General features: G+C 41.7%; 1 protein-coding gene across 7 annotated transcripts in view; it reads right to left on the bottom strand.

Annotated features, from left to right (window-relative positions):
- The window catches only part of RIN2 (Ras and Rab interactor 2), an 82,397-nt gene that overhangs the window by 33,985 nt on the left and 33,523 nt on the right, over positions 1-14,889 (bottom strand). For 5 of the 7 annotated variants that reach the window (XM_030489133.1, XM_030489138.1, XM_030489131.1 and 2 more), the window contains exon 3: positions 4,811-4,905. The exons of 1 other annotated variant lie outside the window; for it this stretch is intronic. In XM_030489133.1, coding sequence (XP_030344993.1) covers positions 4,811-4,905 — 95 coding nt within the window. Of the gene's footprint in view, positions 1-920; positions 1,905-4,810; positions 4,906-14,889 lie in introns of those variants that run through there. One more of the 7 variants, XM_030489137.1, reaches the window with a different exon arrangement.

Here is a 14,889-nt window from a genome sequence, read left to right as displayed (position 1 = left end):
ACCTCCAGGTACTTTTACATACAATCCCTCCCACGTGCTGAGATCTGAGGAGGAACCTTACTGACCTACATACACAGACACCTCCTTGTTGCAGCTGCTTCTACCCCCTCCAGATATAAGCCAAAGATTATGAGTACCAACCATGATGAGACCTTCTGCCTCTTCTAAACACTACTCGTTCAAATGACCCCAGTGCGCTGCAGCTAGAGCAGTACTTGTATGTTGACTGCAATGCACAGGAAGGTAAACTAGGAACAAACAACCCTTAAAAAAATTATTTCCTATCCAAATAATTAAGGAAGAGGCAGAGATTAAAAATCAGATCTGGCGAACTCTGGCAAGAGCATAGCTTGGCAAAACCATGTCTGGCAAACCACATACAATCTATGAGAAGCCACTTGCCAAGGTCCAGGCAGTAAACACAGTCAGGATGACCAATTGCAATGGTCCAGCACCACTGAGCATCACAGCCTGAGTTTGTTGTTTATTCTTAAATTATTTTCTTTAATGATTCAGGGACTAGACAGTTAAACCTTGACACATGGGAGCTCTTGAAATCTGTCACGTCTTAGAGTTAGACTGTAAAATTATTTGGGACTGGGATGTGTGTGTAATTTCTTTGGAAACAATAGCATGGAAAGAAGAACCATTTACATTCCTCGTGATCATATGAGAACATGTGAGAATCATGTACAGAATAAGAAGTTGCTGCAACTAAACCACTAACAAAATATACTGTATATTATGCAACAATTCAATTCCTCTCCTGGTTTTACTTTTAGATTGGGGTTTTTTTGTTTGTTTGTTGGGGTTTGTGTGTTGTTGGGGGTTTTGTGTGTATGGTTTGGGTTTGTTTTCTCTTTTTTTTGTTTGTTTTTAAATGACTCCCAAGAAAAGACAATCTGACTAGGTCACATTACCTCCAAATCGAAACACAAATCAACCTCCACGGATGGTCGACTTCAGTGCAGGGGTGCTACAGTGGTTCCTCTCCAGTAGGAGAGGAGTTTCAATGCAACTCACAATGAATTGAAGAAAACACACGATTCACGCAAGTTTCCTTAGATTTGAGAGAACCTGCATGTGGGAAGTAAACAGAGGTAACTGGCAAGATAAATGGTGCTATGCTGCATCCTGATTAGACTTGGCTCACAGTAAAAAAGACAAGGAACAGGTTGAAGCCTGTAACCAGGATGGCACTATCCCTCATACCCAGAAGACTGGAACATTACACCTCAATCACATATCTATGAAGCAAATGCTCCTGCCTTCCTGCTCCTACAGCAGTTTTCTTTTGGTCTTTCAAATCCTACCTATGCCTCTTGCTCTAACCTTGCAAAACATGAACTTCTAACATTTCTCACAATTTTTTGTGGGAGTTGGGACAATGAGACTATCTGCTCCCTGCAACCACCACCAACTTCTCCAACCTCCTGCATTGACAGACACTGGCCTCAGGAATGGACTTTTCTCTCTTTGGGATTACGGACACAGTGAAGGTGCATCCAGATTGTGTGTGCATCCTGTCAGGATGACCAATACTGTTCCATGGATTTGCTGGGTTGAATTAAACCAGCTGCTGTAGGATTTACAAACACACACAACCCTCTATGAAGGAACTTGCCCACCCTTCTGATGGCATGAGAGGAGTTGCAGGAAGCATTTGAACAATACAGTCCACTCCCACACTGTGGAGAAGGCTGGTTATCAGCCCAAATGAAAGAGCAACCCTGAGTTTAGCCTATCATCCCAGATGCACTCAACCAGCAGGAGAAGGGTCACAGTGAGAGACCAGGTCTGACACTGTAATGAAAATAAGGACTAACTTGCACTTGAATGTGTCCACATTTCCTCACTTGATTTTTTGCCTCTGGTTTTAGGGTCCTTGCACACCTTGATGTTACCTAGTGGGGAGTAAGAGAGAGAGGGGAGGTCTGCTCTTTGCCCATGGCAGTAGAGATGCAACTTAACAAGCCTTGCTGCCAACTCTTTACCATGGTGCAAAGGTTTGCAAAACACAGCTCTGTATCCAGATTAATTGTTCTCACACTCCACTGTTACTCAGCAGTGAGGAATATTCCTCTTGTTGATTTCCCAGTCACAAGGGCAAAGAGAACAGCAACCAGCTTTTTCCCTCCACCGTCATTCACAAAGACAACAGATACACAGGGGTCCTGGGGCCCTTGAGGGAGAGCGAGTGCCTCCTAAGAGACCATCTGGATGCCACCAGCCATGTCACACGTGCTTCCCTACCCTACATAGGCCTGGGCTGCTGCTGCATGCAGAAGCTCTCTAGTTACTTTTCAAAGGTTACTGGTACAGCGCAGGTCAGAAATTTATCCCATTTATGCCCTTTTCTCAGAGCACCTCCCATCTGCACAAATGAGATGTGTGTCTGTGCTGGGAAAAAGTCCAGGCATTAAACACTGTGGAATATTGAAACTGATGGCGTGAGCATCCCACTTAAAACACATTTTGACAAGGCTCTTTTTTGCCTGGCTTTACATGCTTAGAAGCCAAATTGTAGGCACAGTTACTTGAATCATTCTCAATATTACTTGGGCCATATATGTAAAAAAGGGGAGACAGTCCAAAATATAACTGGAGGGGAGGAGGAATATAAATCTGAAAGTCACCACACAACCACAACCCTCTTCTCCCCAGAAAACTAAACCACAAAAACCAAACCCAACCCCCCCATCACCACAAAACTAAAGCTGCAGACACGCGATTTCATGTACTTATTTTTCTGAATACAGTTGGGAGCTCTTGCAACCACTGCCTTTCTACAACTGTTCTGGGTGCATGCAGATATATGCTAAGGTGAAAAACAGCAAGGAAAATAGACAGTCATTTTAGCTCCAGTTTTCCTAGATGCAAATCCAAATGCCACATCATGTCAACTTCTGCACAGCAGAACATACAATAATAAAAGCAACCTACATCAAATACAAGGTTTTAAATTAACTACAAAGAAATAAAGCTATGATAGTAAACACATCCTTGTGGGGAGTCTAATAAAAAGAACTCTGGAAACCCTTAGTTACAATTACTGTAACCTTGCTTTGTAGTTCTACATAAACAAAAGATATCAGTGCACAACTAATTACAGAATTTATAGAAACTTTGATACAATTTCTTCCTTACATAGAAGCACACAGTTCAGAATTATGTAGTCACACAAAAATTGAGCGCAATTCATTTATTCAGATTTCATATCTTACATTTATAATCTTAAAAGTGACAGAAAAGAATGTGTATCTCTTAATTGGATGGCTATTAATATGAAATTTAATTCAGTTAAATAGTCATGGAAATGGCATTATTCACTTTTTTATGTTAGCTTTACTTACATATTTTAATCAAAATATATTTTGCACTCGAAATTAACACACTCAGTTAAAAAAAAAACAAAACAACCAAACCATTAAAAAAAAAAAAAAAAAATAAATAAAAATATTCCTTGGATCTGTAAAGTGAGTGGAGAGATTTAATTGACTGTTTCCAGCTAAGTGTTCCCCCAAGAGTTTGAAACCAGTAGATCTTAGTCTTTCATGCATTTGGTATATTCAAAGATACAAGAAGCCTTAACTGAAAATTAACTGATGATCTTTGAAATTAATTAGCTGAATCCACTGAAATGGAGAAAGTATCCTTCCCAGCCCTGTAAAAGAACTGTGCTTTCAAAAGCTTTAAAATGGGAATAATGTGCAACCAGGAGCATAGCCAAGGACTTTAAGTAGCTGCTGTCTTATGTTCTTTACCACTTGGGCAACAAAGGTGCTGCCCAATGTTTTATTTAAATAATTTAAATATATATTGTAGTAAGTTTTAGCACAGTTCAAAAGTATTTATAGAAAGAAAAAAACAACCATAAACCCATGGATGTAATTCTAAGTAACAATTACCCACTTCATTAACTCTGCCTTGAAGAACAAAGCCCATCAGCTCCAGAGCTGGCCCAGACTGTGCAGGTCAGATAAAACAGAATGCCTGCATCGGTTGCTCTCCTCTTGCAACAGATATTTCAACAATAATTACAAAAATGTGTTCTCTTGTTAACACAATGATTAAAAATACTGAATATCCCCCAGATGTCAATTTAACAGATGTTGCCAACCAAGCACAACAGCCCCAGCAAAGCCAAAATGCTGGGGTCCCACTATGCCCATTTAATGGTACAAGTTTAAGACTAAAAATTTCCACAGTCCACCCCTATGCAGCATGACCTGTTTTGAAAAGCCAGAACTGATCTTCTGTGTAATACGTATCTCAAATCATTTTAAGGTTACAGAAATGCCCTCATCTACTTAATTTTTTTACATGCAAGTTACACATAAATGAACTTAAATACACATAACCCACATCAGCATTAGCTCATATTAGTCAATATTTTATTTCCCAACTTGAGAACATAGATTGTGTTATCGTATGTTGAATCTTCACAGAGCAATGGACATTTTTAGCCTTTACAGCATGAAAGCAAAGCTCATTGCTGTAGACAATGGGAATAACATTAGTAGTTTCCTGCTTTAGACGTTCATCAGTATCCAAGGTTTGTAACAAGGAAGTAGAAGTGAAGCTCAGTTGCTTTTAGAAGATACTAAGGCAAATAGACAGAACAACTGAATCTCTGAGCACTCCTCCTGCACAAAGGCAAATTCCTTGAAGCAAGAGCAAGATTATCTACACCCCTTATGTTGCTAGGATGGAAAGTGCTAGGACATAAGCCACCCAAGAAGAGAACACAATGAAGACATTCCTGTCATGGTACACCTCCAGGAGCTATGAAAATAAACATTTTAATCACCTTTGCAAATCAGCTGATTCATCTTCCACTGTGAGATCTGTCTGTACCATCTCCTGTTTCAGTTCTCCGATTTCTGAGGCAATTGTGTCAATGAGCTAGAAAGGGACAAAAATAGTATGACGTCAAGTGAGTGGAAGAGGCGTGGAAAAGCAGCCCGGGCAAGCTTAGTCACCAGAGATTACAAACCTTTTCTTTTTCAAATCGCATCCTATTTGGACTTCCCCTTGCGAAGAAAAAGTAATGGTTGAGGCCACTTATAATCGTTCTCAGAGGAAGAATAATTCCCATTTTGTGCCAGTACAAAACCTTCCAGCTAGCTTTTTTATTTAAATATATTAAATCTGCAGCCTCAACATATACAACAGCCTAAAAGAACTAAATGATTTGATCATTTGGAGGATTTGCTTTCTCAAAAAATATAATTAGGAGAGTTCCATCTGCAAGAGTTATTTCAGAAGGGATGCTAAGCCAGCATTATGATATTGTGGAGGATGAAAACCAACAAAGCAAGAAGGAAAAGAGTGGCTGCTTTTTACATTAGGTCTCAGACTGTATGTGAACAGAACAACTGTAATTAAAGTGAAGTGCCCTGTAACACTTCAGCTCAGGTGGAACACAATCCCCGTTTTGAATGAGGGCAAGACATCATTTTTAAAATGGGCGAGATTAGCACTAGGGCTCTATCCCGAGGAAGACAGCATTTCCTAGCCAGATGTCTGGGAAATGTTTTGTTGAGCAGAAACCAACTACGAAATTTACAGAGCATCCTGTCTAGGACATTCTTTGCAGCAATTGCATCAAGTTTGCTTGACACATCGCACCATGGCAGTATATAAGCCCTGGCAGTGTTCCCTCTTCTGCCAATAGCGAAACCTCATGAAAAGGTTTGCAGTGATGCCGTCTCCTCTACCACCACCCCTGCACCTCAGAGTAAACACACACAATTCCTGGCAGATGAAGTAAAACCGGCTTTCCAGTCCAAGTTAGAACAGTCTTCATAGTCATTCACAAGACATAACCCTGGATCCCACTAGTGCTAGGTAGCTCAGTACAGCAGTATTTTCAAAGTACTACAGGCAATATTTTCCTATTTATTGGAAGTTTATCTCAGAAATTCATAGCCTCCTTTGCTGTGCAGCATTATTCTGATCAACTCAAAAGAGTTTCAGTGTCCGCTTATAACAGACCAAGTCCATTAAGTGAGAATGAATCACCATACACTACATCCGTACCATAGGCTCTAGTTTACAAAGAGCTTCCACCTGCTGATGTTCAAACATCCTGAGTCACTGCAGTGAGATGTGAGCAATGTCTTCCTGACCATGAGCAAGAGCAGCAGGAGGAACCTGCGCTGCCCTGAAGGAGCAGCCTTGTACCTCAACACAGCACCCAGCACCCCATGAAACAGCACCTCCAAGAGCGAGCCACCAAGTGCCCTGCTAGGAACAGGTAAATTCATTCCTCCTTTTGTAGAAGGGATGAATCCACCCTCCATGCTGGCTTTACATGGTGAAAAAATACACTTGCCAATGCTGTTGGATGAGCCTCACCAGAAAGCCATCACATCACCACATGCCTCTGGCAGTGGCGATGGGCAGCAGCATCACCTCAGAGGGAAGCTTTGACCTGCATGCTCAGAGAGGGCTCTGGCCAGTACACAGCTGACCACATCCTACAGATCACACTGCATTGGTTTTTCTCTTTTAACGACTCTACCACCTGAGCAGCATCATCCTCAATACATTTATTCTCATAATCCTTTGAAATGCAGTATAGTTGCAATTCTCACTGACCTGATGGAGGGGGAGCTTCATGCAATGGTGTGCTGCCTCCAAGCAGGGAGGTGCCACCTCTTCCCTCAGGCTGGGTTGGCTCTTCCTCTAGCTCTGTTAACTGGTCCAGCTTTCTAAAAGGTTGGAAGACTTTTCCACTTTGTATTTTGGTTAGTTTTCTGCTGGCTTAATGACATGAACCTAATTTTTGAGGGGGGCAGACAAGCTCCAGAGCAGATGCCAGGAAACAGAGGACATCACCAAGCTAGGAGTATGTCAGCCCATTTCAGCAAGTCACTACATCCCACCAGCCCCAATATGAAATCATGCCCTTTTGCTCAGCCACCCCCAGCAAACATCCCCGGGATTTGGGCTCTTTGTGCTAACAGAGAACCTATGTCCCAGTTTAGGCACTCCAAACTAGTCAATAACTGGATCAGCCACCCAAAACTCTGCAATCTGACCAGGACGCTGCTGGAATTCAAACCATTCATGTCTTTCAGCCATCTACTCAGTAGCAGTAAACATGCTTTTGGACTGACAGTTAGAGTAAAAATATTCTGTTACAAGTACCTGCTAAATTTCTCATTCATTATTGGGTTTGCTAAGCGCAATGAGGTAGTCAAATGCAACCATACAAGTTTAATAAGAGGAACATCGCTGACACAAGTCTTACTATGCCTCTACAGCTCTTGTAGCCGCCTTATCCCTTATGGTGCTGCTGAAGCTTTTCATTTCAGTTCCTTAAAACAGCTCTTAATTGCTCAGCACAGTCTTCTGTTTGCCTTTTTTTTACTCTCTTATCATTCACACCTTTACCTACATACCCTGGCATACATCTCACCACTTTGCTGCCCTGTATTTTCTGTCCTCCATTCAGGAGCGACATGTTTGAACTTGGCCTCTTTTGCAAGTATGCAAACACTTGCAAATTTTAATTTACTTCAGTGCCAGGAAATTGAACTTTTAGATTAAAAAGGACTTGAGGCAATATCCTCTTCCCAGCCACACTGGGCACTAGGTTTCCACCTTTCCTATTAGCCTCCAAACAGGAGGTTTCTTACATGAAATCCTCCCAGTCTCTCCAGCAGCTGAATGAGTAAAGTGGAATTCATTCTCTGCTGTCTGTTGTGAAGTTTCTAGTATTTTCAGATCTCCTAACCTCCCAGCTACTGCAGTAAGGTAGCATGCAGTCTTTCCTTGCTGCAGCAACTCTCTGCTGCTGTTAAAACCTTTCCAAAGTTGCACCTGAACACAATTGAGAGTTGAATCATGATCAGATTACAGTCTTTTCTGTTTTCCTATCAGATAGCTACAAAGGCTCCAACATGGTCTGTGGAGTCATGAACACAGCCATGCCAGGAGCAGAACCACCTTATGTGCTTCATCCTGCAGTAATGGCTAAAAAAAATTACCTTTCATAATAAATGAAGCAAGGCTCAGTTTTTGGGTTTAAATCGCAGCATTCCCCAAAGATGCTTCATATTCACTGAGAGTGTGAAGTTTTTCAACCACTAAGTAGTCACAAATATGAGCAATTTAGCCAGCTGTAAATACATTAGGGCTTCTTGTCCTGGCTTGCCTGGAGCCATCGCAGGAGGAAGTCACCACAACTCAGCTACCAGCACATAACATGAGTCAGCGCCTGGAGTTTCATTATAGATGGCAACTGATTCAGTGATCCGCAACTATATTTGAGAGTTTAAAATATGAACTTCTGATGGAAATCACTATCTGAAGCTTCACATGTTATTAAACACTATTCAGAGATGTAATCTGATAATGAAACAGGCCTACTGTAGGTATGAGTTCTGTCACCTGCAATATTGAATAAGGCCAGCAGAGCAGCCTTTTCACTGCATTAGCCAAAATCTACTCCAGTGCTACACGGACTGGTTACCCTGTCTGATCCCCTGCTGCAGGGCCTGATGGAGGGGATCACAAAGGGCCCAGAGCAATCACCCCCACCCCCAGCTCCTTCCAGCGCATGGGTCGTGGTAAAATCTAAGGCCAGTGACAAAAGCATCTCAAAGTCAATCTCAGCTGGAATTTACCATCTATTTGTTTTCAAAGGATTACTGTCAAACCACCAAAAGGGATTATGCTAGCTCTGCCTGGCTACAGCAGCAGGATTTGTGCACAACAACTGGCAGAAGCTGTAAAGATGACAAGGGGAGACTTCAGAAGCTGGCTGGAGGCATGGAGGCACCAGGTATTGCAAGAAGCAGCATGGGAATGGTGTGCTTCTGCTTCAGATGGAAAGGGGAAACGGCAAGCAAAGTGGAGCAATCCTCTGTCACATTAGCAGCTGCTTTTGAATCCTAAATTGCCAGCACCACAACCTGGGCTTCTTTCCCTACAAAACTTCCCGTACTGGCAACTGCATGAAAGCTCAGCTGCTGTTCCTCATGGACCAGCTGCTAGATACAGCAACAGGCTGAATGAGCTCCTCTTCATGGGCAGGATCACCTCAGTCTTTGCACCTGCAAGATAATTGCAGCCATAAAGGACCATTCTCTGACACATCTACAGAGATTAAGTGGTTCACAGGCCAACAGTTTGCACAACAAAAGAGTTTTCCAGCATTTTTTTCTGAAAAGTATACAATAGGAGTTCTCCACAGAAGCATCCGGGGCTTTCAGGCACCACCTCAACACCTGGCTTGCTGTGCTGCCATCTGGCTGTTAACTGACTTAACTGTGTTAACCCAAAACAAAACAACCCACCCCACCCCAAAACCAGTACCAAAACTCAGGAAACAACTCCGTCCCAGAAAAAAATCACCTCTGGCCACTACAGCAAAAAAATTCTAATCCAACATGTATAAACAGCACAGTAACATGCTCAGAAATTCAAGTTGACACTCCACACTTCATGTTATCATTTCACATGAGTTTGACCCCGGAAGATGGAACAGATCTACAGTTCAAAGGAATTTAAATACTGTATCACCTTCTTAAACTACAGTTTATTGGTTAGTTCTTTTGCTCACTTATACCTAAAAGCTAAACATGGCAGCAGGTTTTCTGATGCTTTCCAATACCAAATTTATCTTTGGAGGTTATTAGTAGTAATTTTTGTATAGCTGCCATGTTTGGCCTCTTTAACACAACTGCCCTTTACAGCTTTGCCTGGGAAAGGTACTTGCTTGCACAAGATTAAAGTTCTTGGGGAAAATAAAATATTTAAAAATGCATTTTTACTTATAAATGCTTTAAATCAGAACAGCATAAGGCAAGCGCTGCAGAACAGCTTTATATTGAAAATGTCATAAACTTAATGCTTTTTAATTTGTATGTCTGCCTTGAAGAGAACTTGTCAGAAACTGTTTCCTAAAAGGATTTTCTTCTGAGTTTAGGAAAAAAAAAAAAATTTTTTTTGCTAAAGAGAAATGAAATAAAATGGCCCGTTCCAAACGTTTCAAATGTTTCAAGTGGTCTTACGCTCACATTCTCTTCTACCGGCTACATTTCTTGAGTATACCACATAACCCCCATGATGTACCAAGTCTACAGAACGGATTATGACAGCAGGTACTGTACCAGAACCAAAACACTGATCTTGAGGTTTTAATTCCTAATTTTTTTAAATAAACTGCCAATAATTTCTGCAAATGGCAACTTGTTTTCCCCAAATTCTTTTTCATGTTAAAAAAAAAGTTACTCTTCTCCTGATTTAAAAACAAAACAGTCTTTTAGAGTTGCATCATTTGGGTATTCTTGCAATTAACTGACCCATTGTTACAACAGCACCTGACAAATCATCTTCTATAAAATAACACAAGGTGTACTCTTGATTTTGATAATTTCTGAAGTATTTAGGAGCAAGATATTTCTGGTCAACAAGCAGTGTGTATGATGCTTGCATGATTAGCATTATACAAGATAAGCTGTTAATAACATGTCTCTACAAAACGCAGGAAGGATCCTCAGTGTGTACTGTTATTAGATCCAACCCTGAGGAAACAAGCAGCAGCAGAAGGCTGCCACCTATTCACAGAGTGTGATGCCTACTTTGCTGGAAATAATGGGAAACCTCACCCATTGGTGAGTTGAAATCAAGAACGTAAGAAGCAGTTTCCAAAGGAAAATACAACTGAAGCGGATGGATATATTTGTCAGAGGCTTCTGTTAGTGTAAAACAACATACATGAGCCTCAAGACTTAAAAAAAAATCTGAAAAAATTGGTCACAGATGATTTAGGACTATTAAAATAGTTATTACCATGCTATGCTACAGAAATAAGAGGTTTACATGAAAAGAAATGTATTTGCAAGTATGACATCTTCTCAGGTGATGAATTATTTAACATTAAAAAAACCCCAAATTAAAGGGAGACCTTATATAACATAATAAATTGCCATTTTTGTGTCTAATGTTTTTCCCTTGGAGTTCTGATAAAGCACTGTTCTGCAAGTTAAAAAGAAAGTACAATACAACCACTGTAAACCCAAATAATAATTATGACTCAGCATGAATTCACATAGCAGCCCAGTACAGTATTCCCTAGTCAAACCCATTCTAAACATTAGATTTCCACAAATACCCATATACTGTTTACATTCCTAAAATCCATGAAGGAAATAATGAAATGCAAACATCTTGAACCACAATGTTTTCTTTCATAATGTATCACACTATGCTTATTGTCAACTGATTATTTGTTCAATAAGACTGATCTCAGTTTTTAGTAGCTGGCAGGGGTGACAGTATAATTCCTACATAGAGACCACAAACATAACTAAGCTCCCCAGCGCTCTCTCACCAGAACACATATATTCAACTTTTACATTTTGTACTTTTAATTGTCATATATGCTCTGTCTATACATGCATCACTGCTGTGCATCAGAGAAAGCACATGCTCAGGACCAGACAGACCAGTGTCTCTCTCAGAAGCCCAGCATAGCTGCAGGTCTTGCTCATCCAACTAATGAAGAGTTTCCCAGTCCCAAGAGGAAGACAGGTGGCTTTGATTTGTTGTCCGTTTCAGGACATCTTTAGAAAAATCACTCATCCATCACTGCATGGCAGCTGAATTCCTGTTTTTTGTGTTGAAATGTAAATAGGCTTGTACAGAGAATTAACAAAACTGCCATCTTTCTAACTATTCTATGATTCTATGATGTTTCTGAGAGTGCATTGAAAGAGTCAGCCAAGGTGACCACTGCAGATTGTTTCCAAGCCCTGAGATTTACAACTGATAAAGAGGAAAAGGTAAGATCAGTGCTTCCAATCTGGCATGGGAACACAGGCTGAAGAGAGCGAGGATCAGTATCAGACTGGACAAATGAGCCTCAGCACTTACCACCCCCCTTCCTCCCAGCATCTCATTTTTCATTCTTTCTGGAGACCTGCATCCTCTTTGGCATCACACCTTTTCCTTCCTGTTTTGATAAGCAGAGCATAGCAACCCTCAAAGAGCACCCTGCGCAATGAGATAGCCAAGTGCCAGAGACGAGCTAAACTGGGAATGCTATTTCTGGACCTGTCCAGATCGAACACAATCAAATATTTTGATACATGGCTGCAATTTCTGGTTATTCCGCACAGTGAGCTATGGATTCTCAAGACCACTAACAATATTGTCTTATTCATAGAATCATAGAATCGTAGAATCATAGAATCATTCTTCAGTAAGCAATAAAGTTTTGCCTGATGTTTGATTTTGGGACAGAAGAGCGTTAGTGGTGTAAAACCTCTGATGCCATTCAATAAAGATTGGAACATCTGAATGACAATGAGGATGGTTCAGTAAAAAGTACATTTGTCAGAGACATAGGTTCAGTTCCTTGCTATACCACAGACTCCCTCTGTAACCACTGGCAAGCTATTCAGTCCCAGAATTGCCCCAGCCTAACTCCGTCTTTGCTTAATTTTTTTGCTACTTGCTAACTCTGAGCCTTCATCAATTGCAAGGTATGAAGAGAATTCAGTTATAAAACTACAGACCTTTGCTCTTCATAAAATCGTGAAAATCCTGTTTTCCGGGTGTACCAACAGTCAAAAGAATGAACACGAAAAAAAAAACCCAAAAACCCCAGAACAAAAAGAGGTGGATGGAAGCTCCAGCTCCAGCAATGGGATCTATTTAAGAGCCAGAAAGAGAAGTCTGAATTTCCCACTGGTATTTGTCAATGAATTTTCCTGTAAACATTGCTGGGAATGGTAAAATACTCTTTATGAGGATTTAAGTGTCCTAAGAAACCACACGCCAATATGCTAAAGATTTCTTGGGCAACTGTAACAAGAACAACATGAGAGCAATATGCAGAAGTACACTATAGTCTGCGCATCTGGATGGGCATTCTGAAGTACAGGTCAGCATGAGTAAAAGGCTGTAATTTAAGCACTATGTCTCCAAAACACATACAGACCTGGCAAATTTAAATAAGTTAAACTGAAAACATCTGACGTACCAAGAGTTTTCTTTGCTCACCCATCCAACAGTAGCAAATATAAGTGCTGCCACAATTTTATAAACGTGGGGGAGGTAAAGGAAGAGAAGGGGATTTCACTGTACACAAGTGCGCACACACGGACACTGGGTACATGACACACTGGCTGGGTACATGGACTGCCTGCAGTCTCCAGTTCGACGCTGAGGTTCAGAACAGTGGTCCAACAGTGCAGCTTCCCAGGGATTGTGAGAGGCCTGAAAACGTAGCTTCAAGACATATTTTATTCCCACTGTTCTTCAGGCCATCCCCCTGCCAGGCTGTGCTTAGGAAAATTTAGAACAACCTTAGTTTCTTAATTGACAGTGTTTCTTGTGGCCTTAAGAGTCTGGTGTCTTGAAATTGCTCAGGAATACTGCATTCCTAATCATTCTGGGTAACTGCAACCTTGACACCATGAGCAGCAGGCTCACACAAAATAACTATTCCAGCATCTATTTTCTACATACCATTACTCACACAAGGAGGTATCAAAAGACTGCAGAAAATGACATTGGCACTTGCTTACAGTCCCACTGACATCATGATTGCTTCAGCACATGGGAAGTGATAATCTAGAAATATTCCTCATAAATGGGACAGTTTCTTACTACAATCTGAAAATATGACCATTCTTCCTATATGGCTGTGGACTGCCATCAAACAGCGTTAATGTTTGTGCTTGTCCTGGGTTCAGCTATAGCAGTCATTTTTCTCCTGCTTAGTAGCTGGTGCAGTGCTGTGTTTTTTAACTTTCAGCCTGGGAACAACGCTGATAACACCGATGTTTTTAGTTGTTGCTAAGTAATGTTTATTCCAACCAAGGACTTTCTCAGTCTCATGCTTTGCCAGGGAGGAGGGGAAGCCGGGAGGAAGCAGAGACAGGACACCTGACCCAAACTAGCCAAAGGGGTATTCCATACCACAGCACGTCATGCCCAGTATATAAACCGGGGGGAGTTACCCGGAAGGCCCAGATCACTGCTCGGGTCGGGCTGGGTATCGGTCGGCGGGTGGTGAGCAATTGTATCCTCTCCTCTTGTTATTTCACTAATCGTTATTATCATTGGTGGTAGCAGTAGTGGTTTTGTGTTATACCTTAGTTGCGGGACTGCTCTTATCTCAACCCGTGGGAGTTACATTCTTCCCATTCTCCTCCCCATCCCTCCGGGAGCGGGGGGAGGAAGAAAAGGGGTGGGGGGGGAGTGAGCGAGCGGCTGTGTGGTTCTGAGTTACCGGCTGGGCTCAAACCACGACAGTGCTTATGAGAGATAACAAAACTGAGCAACAGTTCCTGTCATCAGAACACTCTGTTTATTGCTCACCGCATGAAGCTCTAGGCAAACCAAAGAGGAGAACACACTGTGGATCATTTGTTCCCTAAAGATTGCCCTGGTAAGACTGCCTTAAGACAAAGAAAACGTGCAACACATGAAGCAAACCCTTCAATGTGTTTGTGTGTCACTACAACAGTACTATGAAGCTGCTGACACAGAAACTGGTCCTGCACACAGCACCAGCAGTTGTTATAACTCTCCATGGGCTAAAGGCACCAGCCACCACATGCTTGGTTCCCCTTTGAGTGTATTTCTCCTCTCTGGAACACACACCCCCTCCACCTCCCACCCCTTTCCACACCCTCCCCAGAGCATTAGGGTCAGATTCAAGCAGCAAAAGAACAGCATTTCTGTCCCAGGAGGAACAGAGGGAATAGAAACAGCAACAGCTGAAATGTGCTGCACAGGACCAGTGAGGAGCATGCAGTGCACTGGGAGCAGCACAGGAGGCAGGAGCTAGGAACAGTCAGTAAAGTAGCAGCTGCTTGCCACTACATAGGGCTTTGGCTGGTCAATCACATTTGTGGCAGTACT

The sequence above is a fragment of the Strigops habroptila genome, chromosome 6, assembly GCF_004027225.2.
Source record: "Strigops habroptila isolate Jane chromosome 6, bStrHab1.2.pri, whole genome shotgun sequence".
NCBI lineage: Eukaryota > Metazoa > Chordata > Aves > Psittaciformes > Psittacidae > Strigops > Strigops habroptila.
This window is presented reverse-complemented; position numbering and strand designations above follow the sequence as displayed.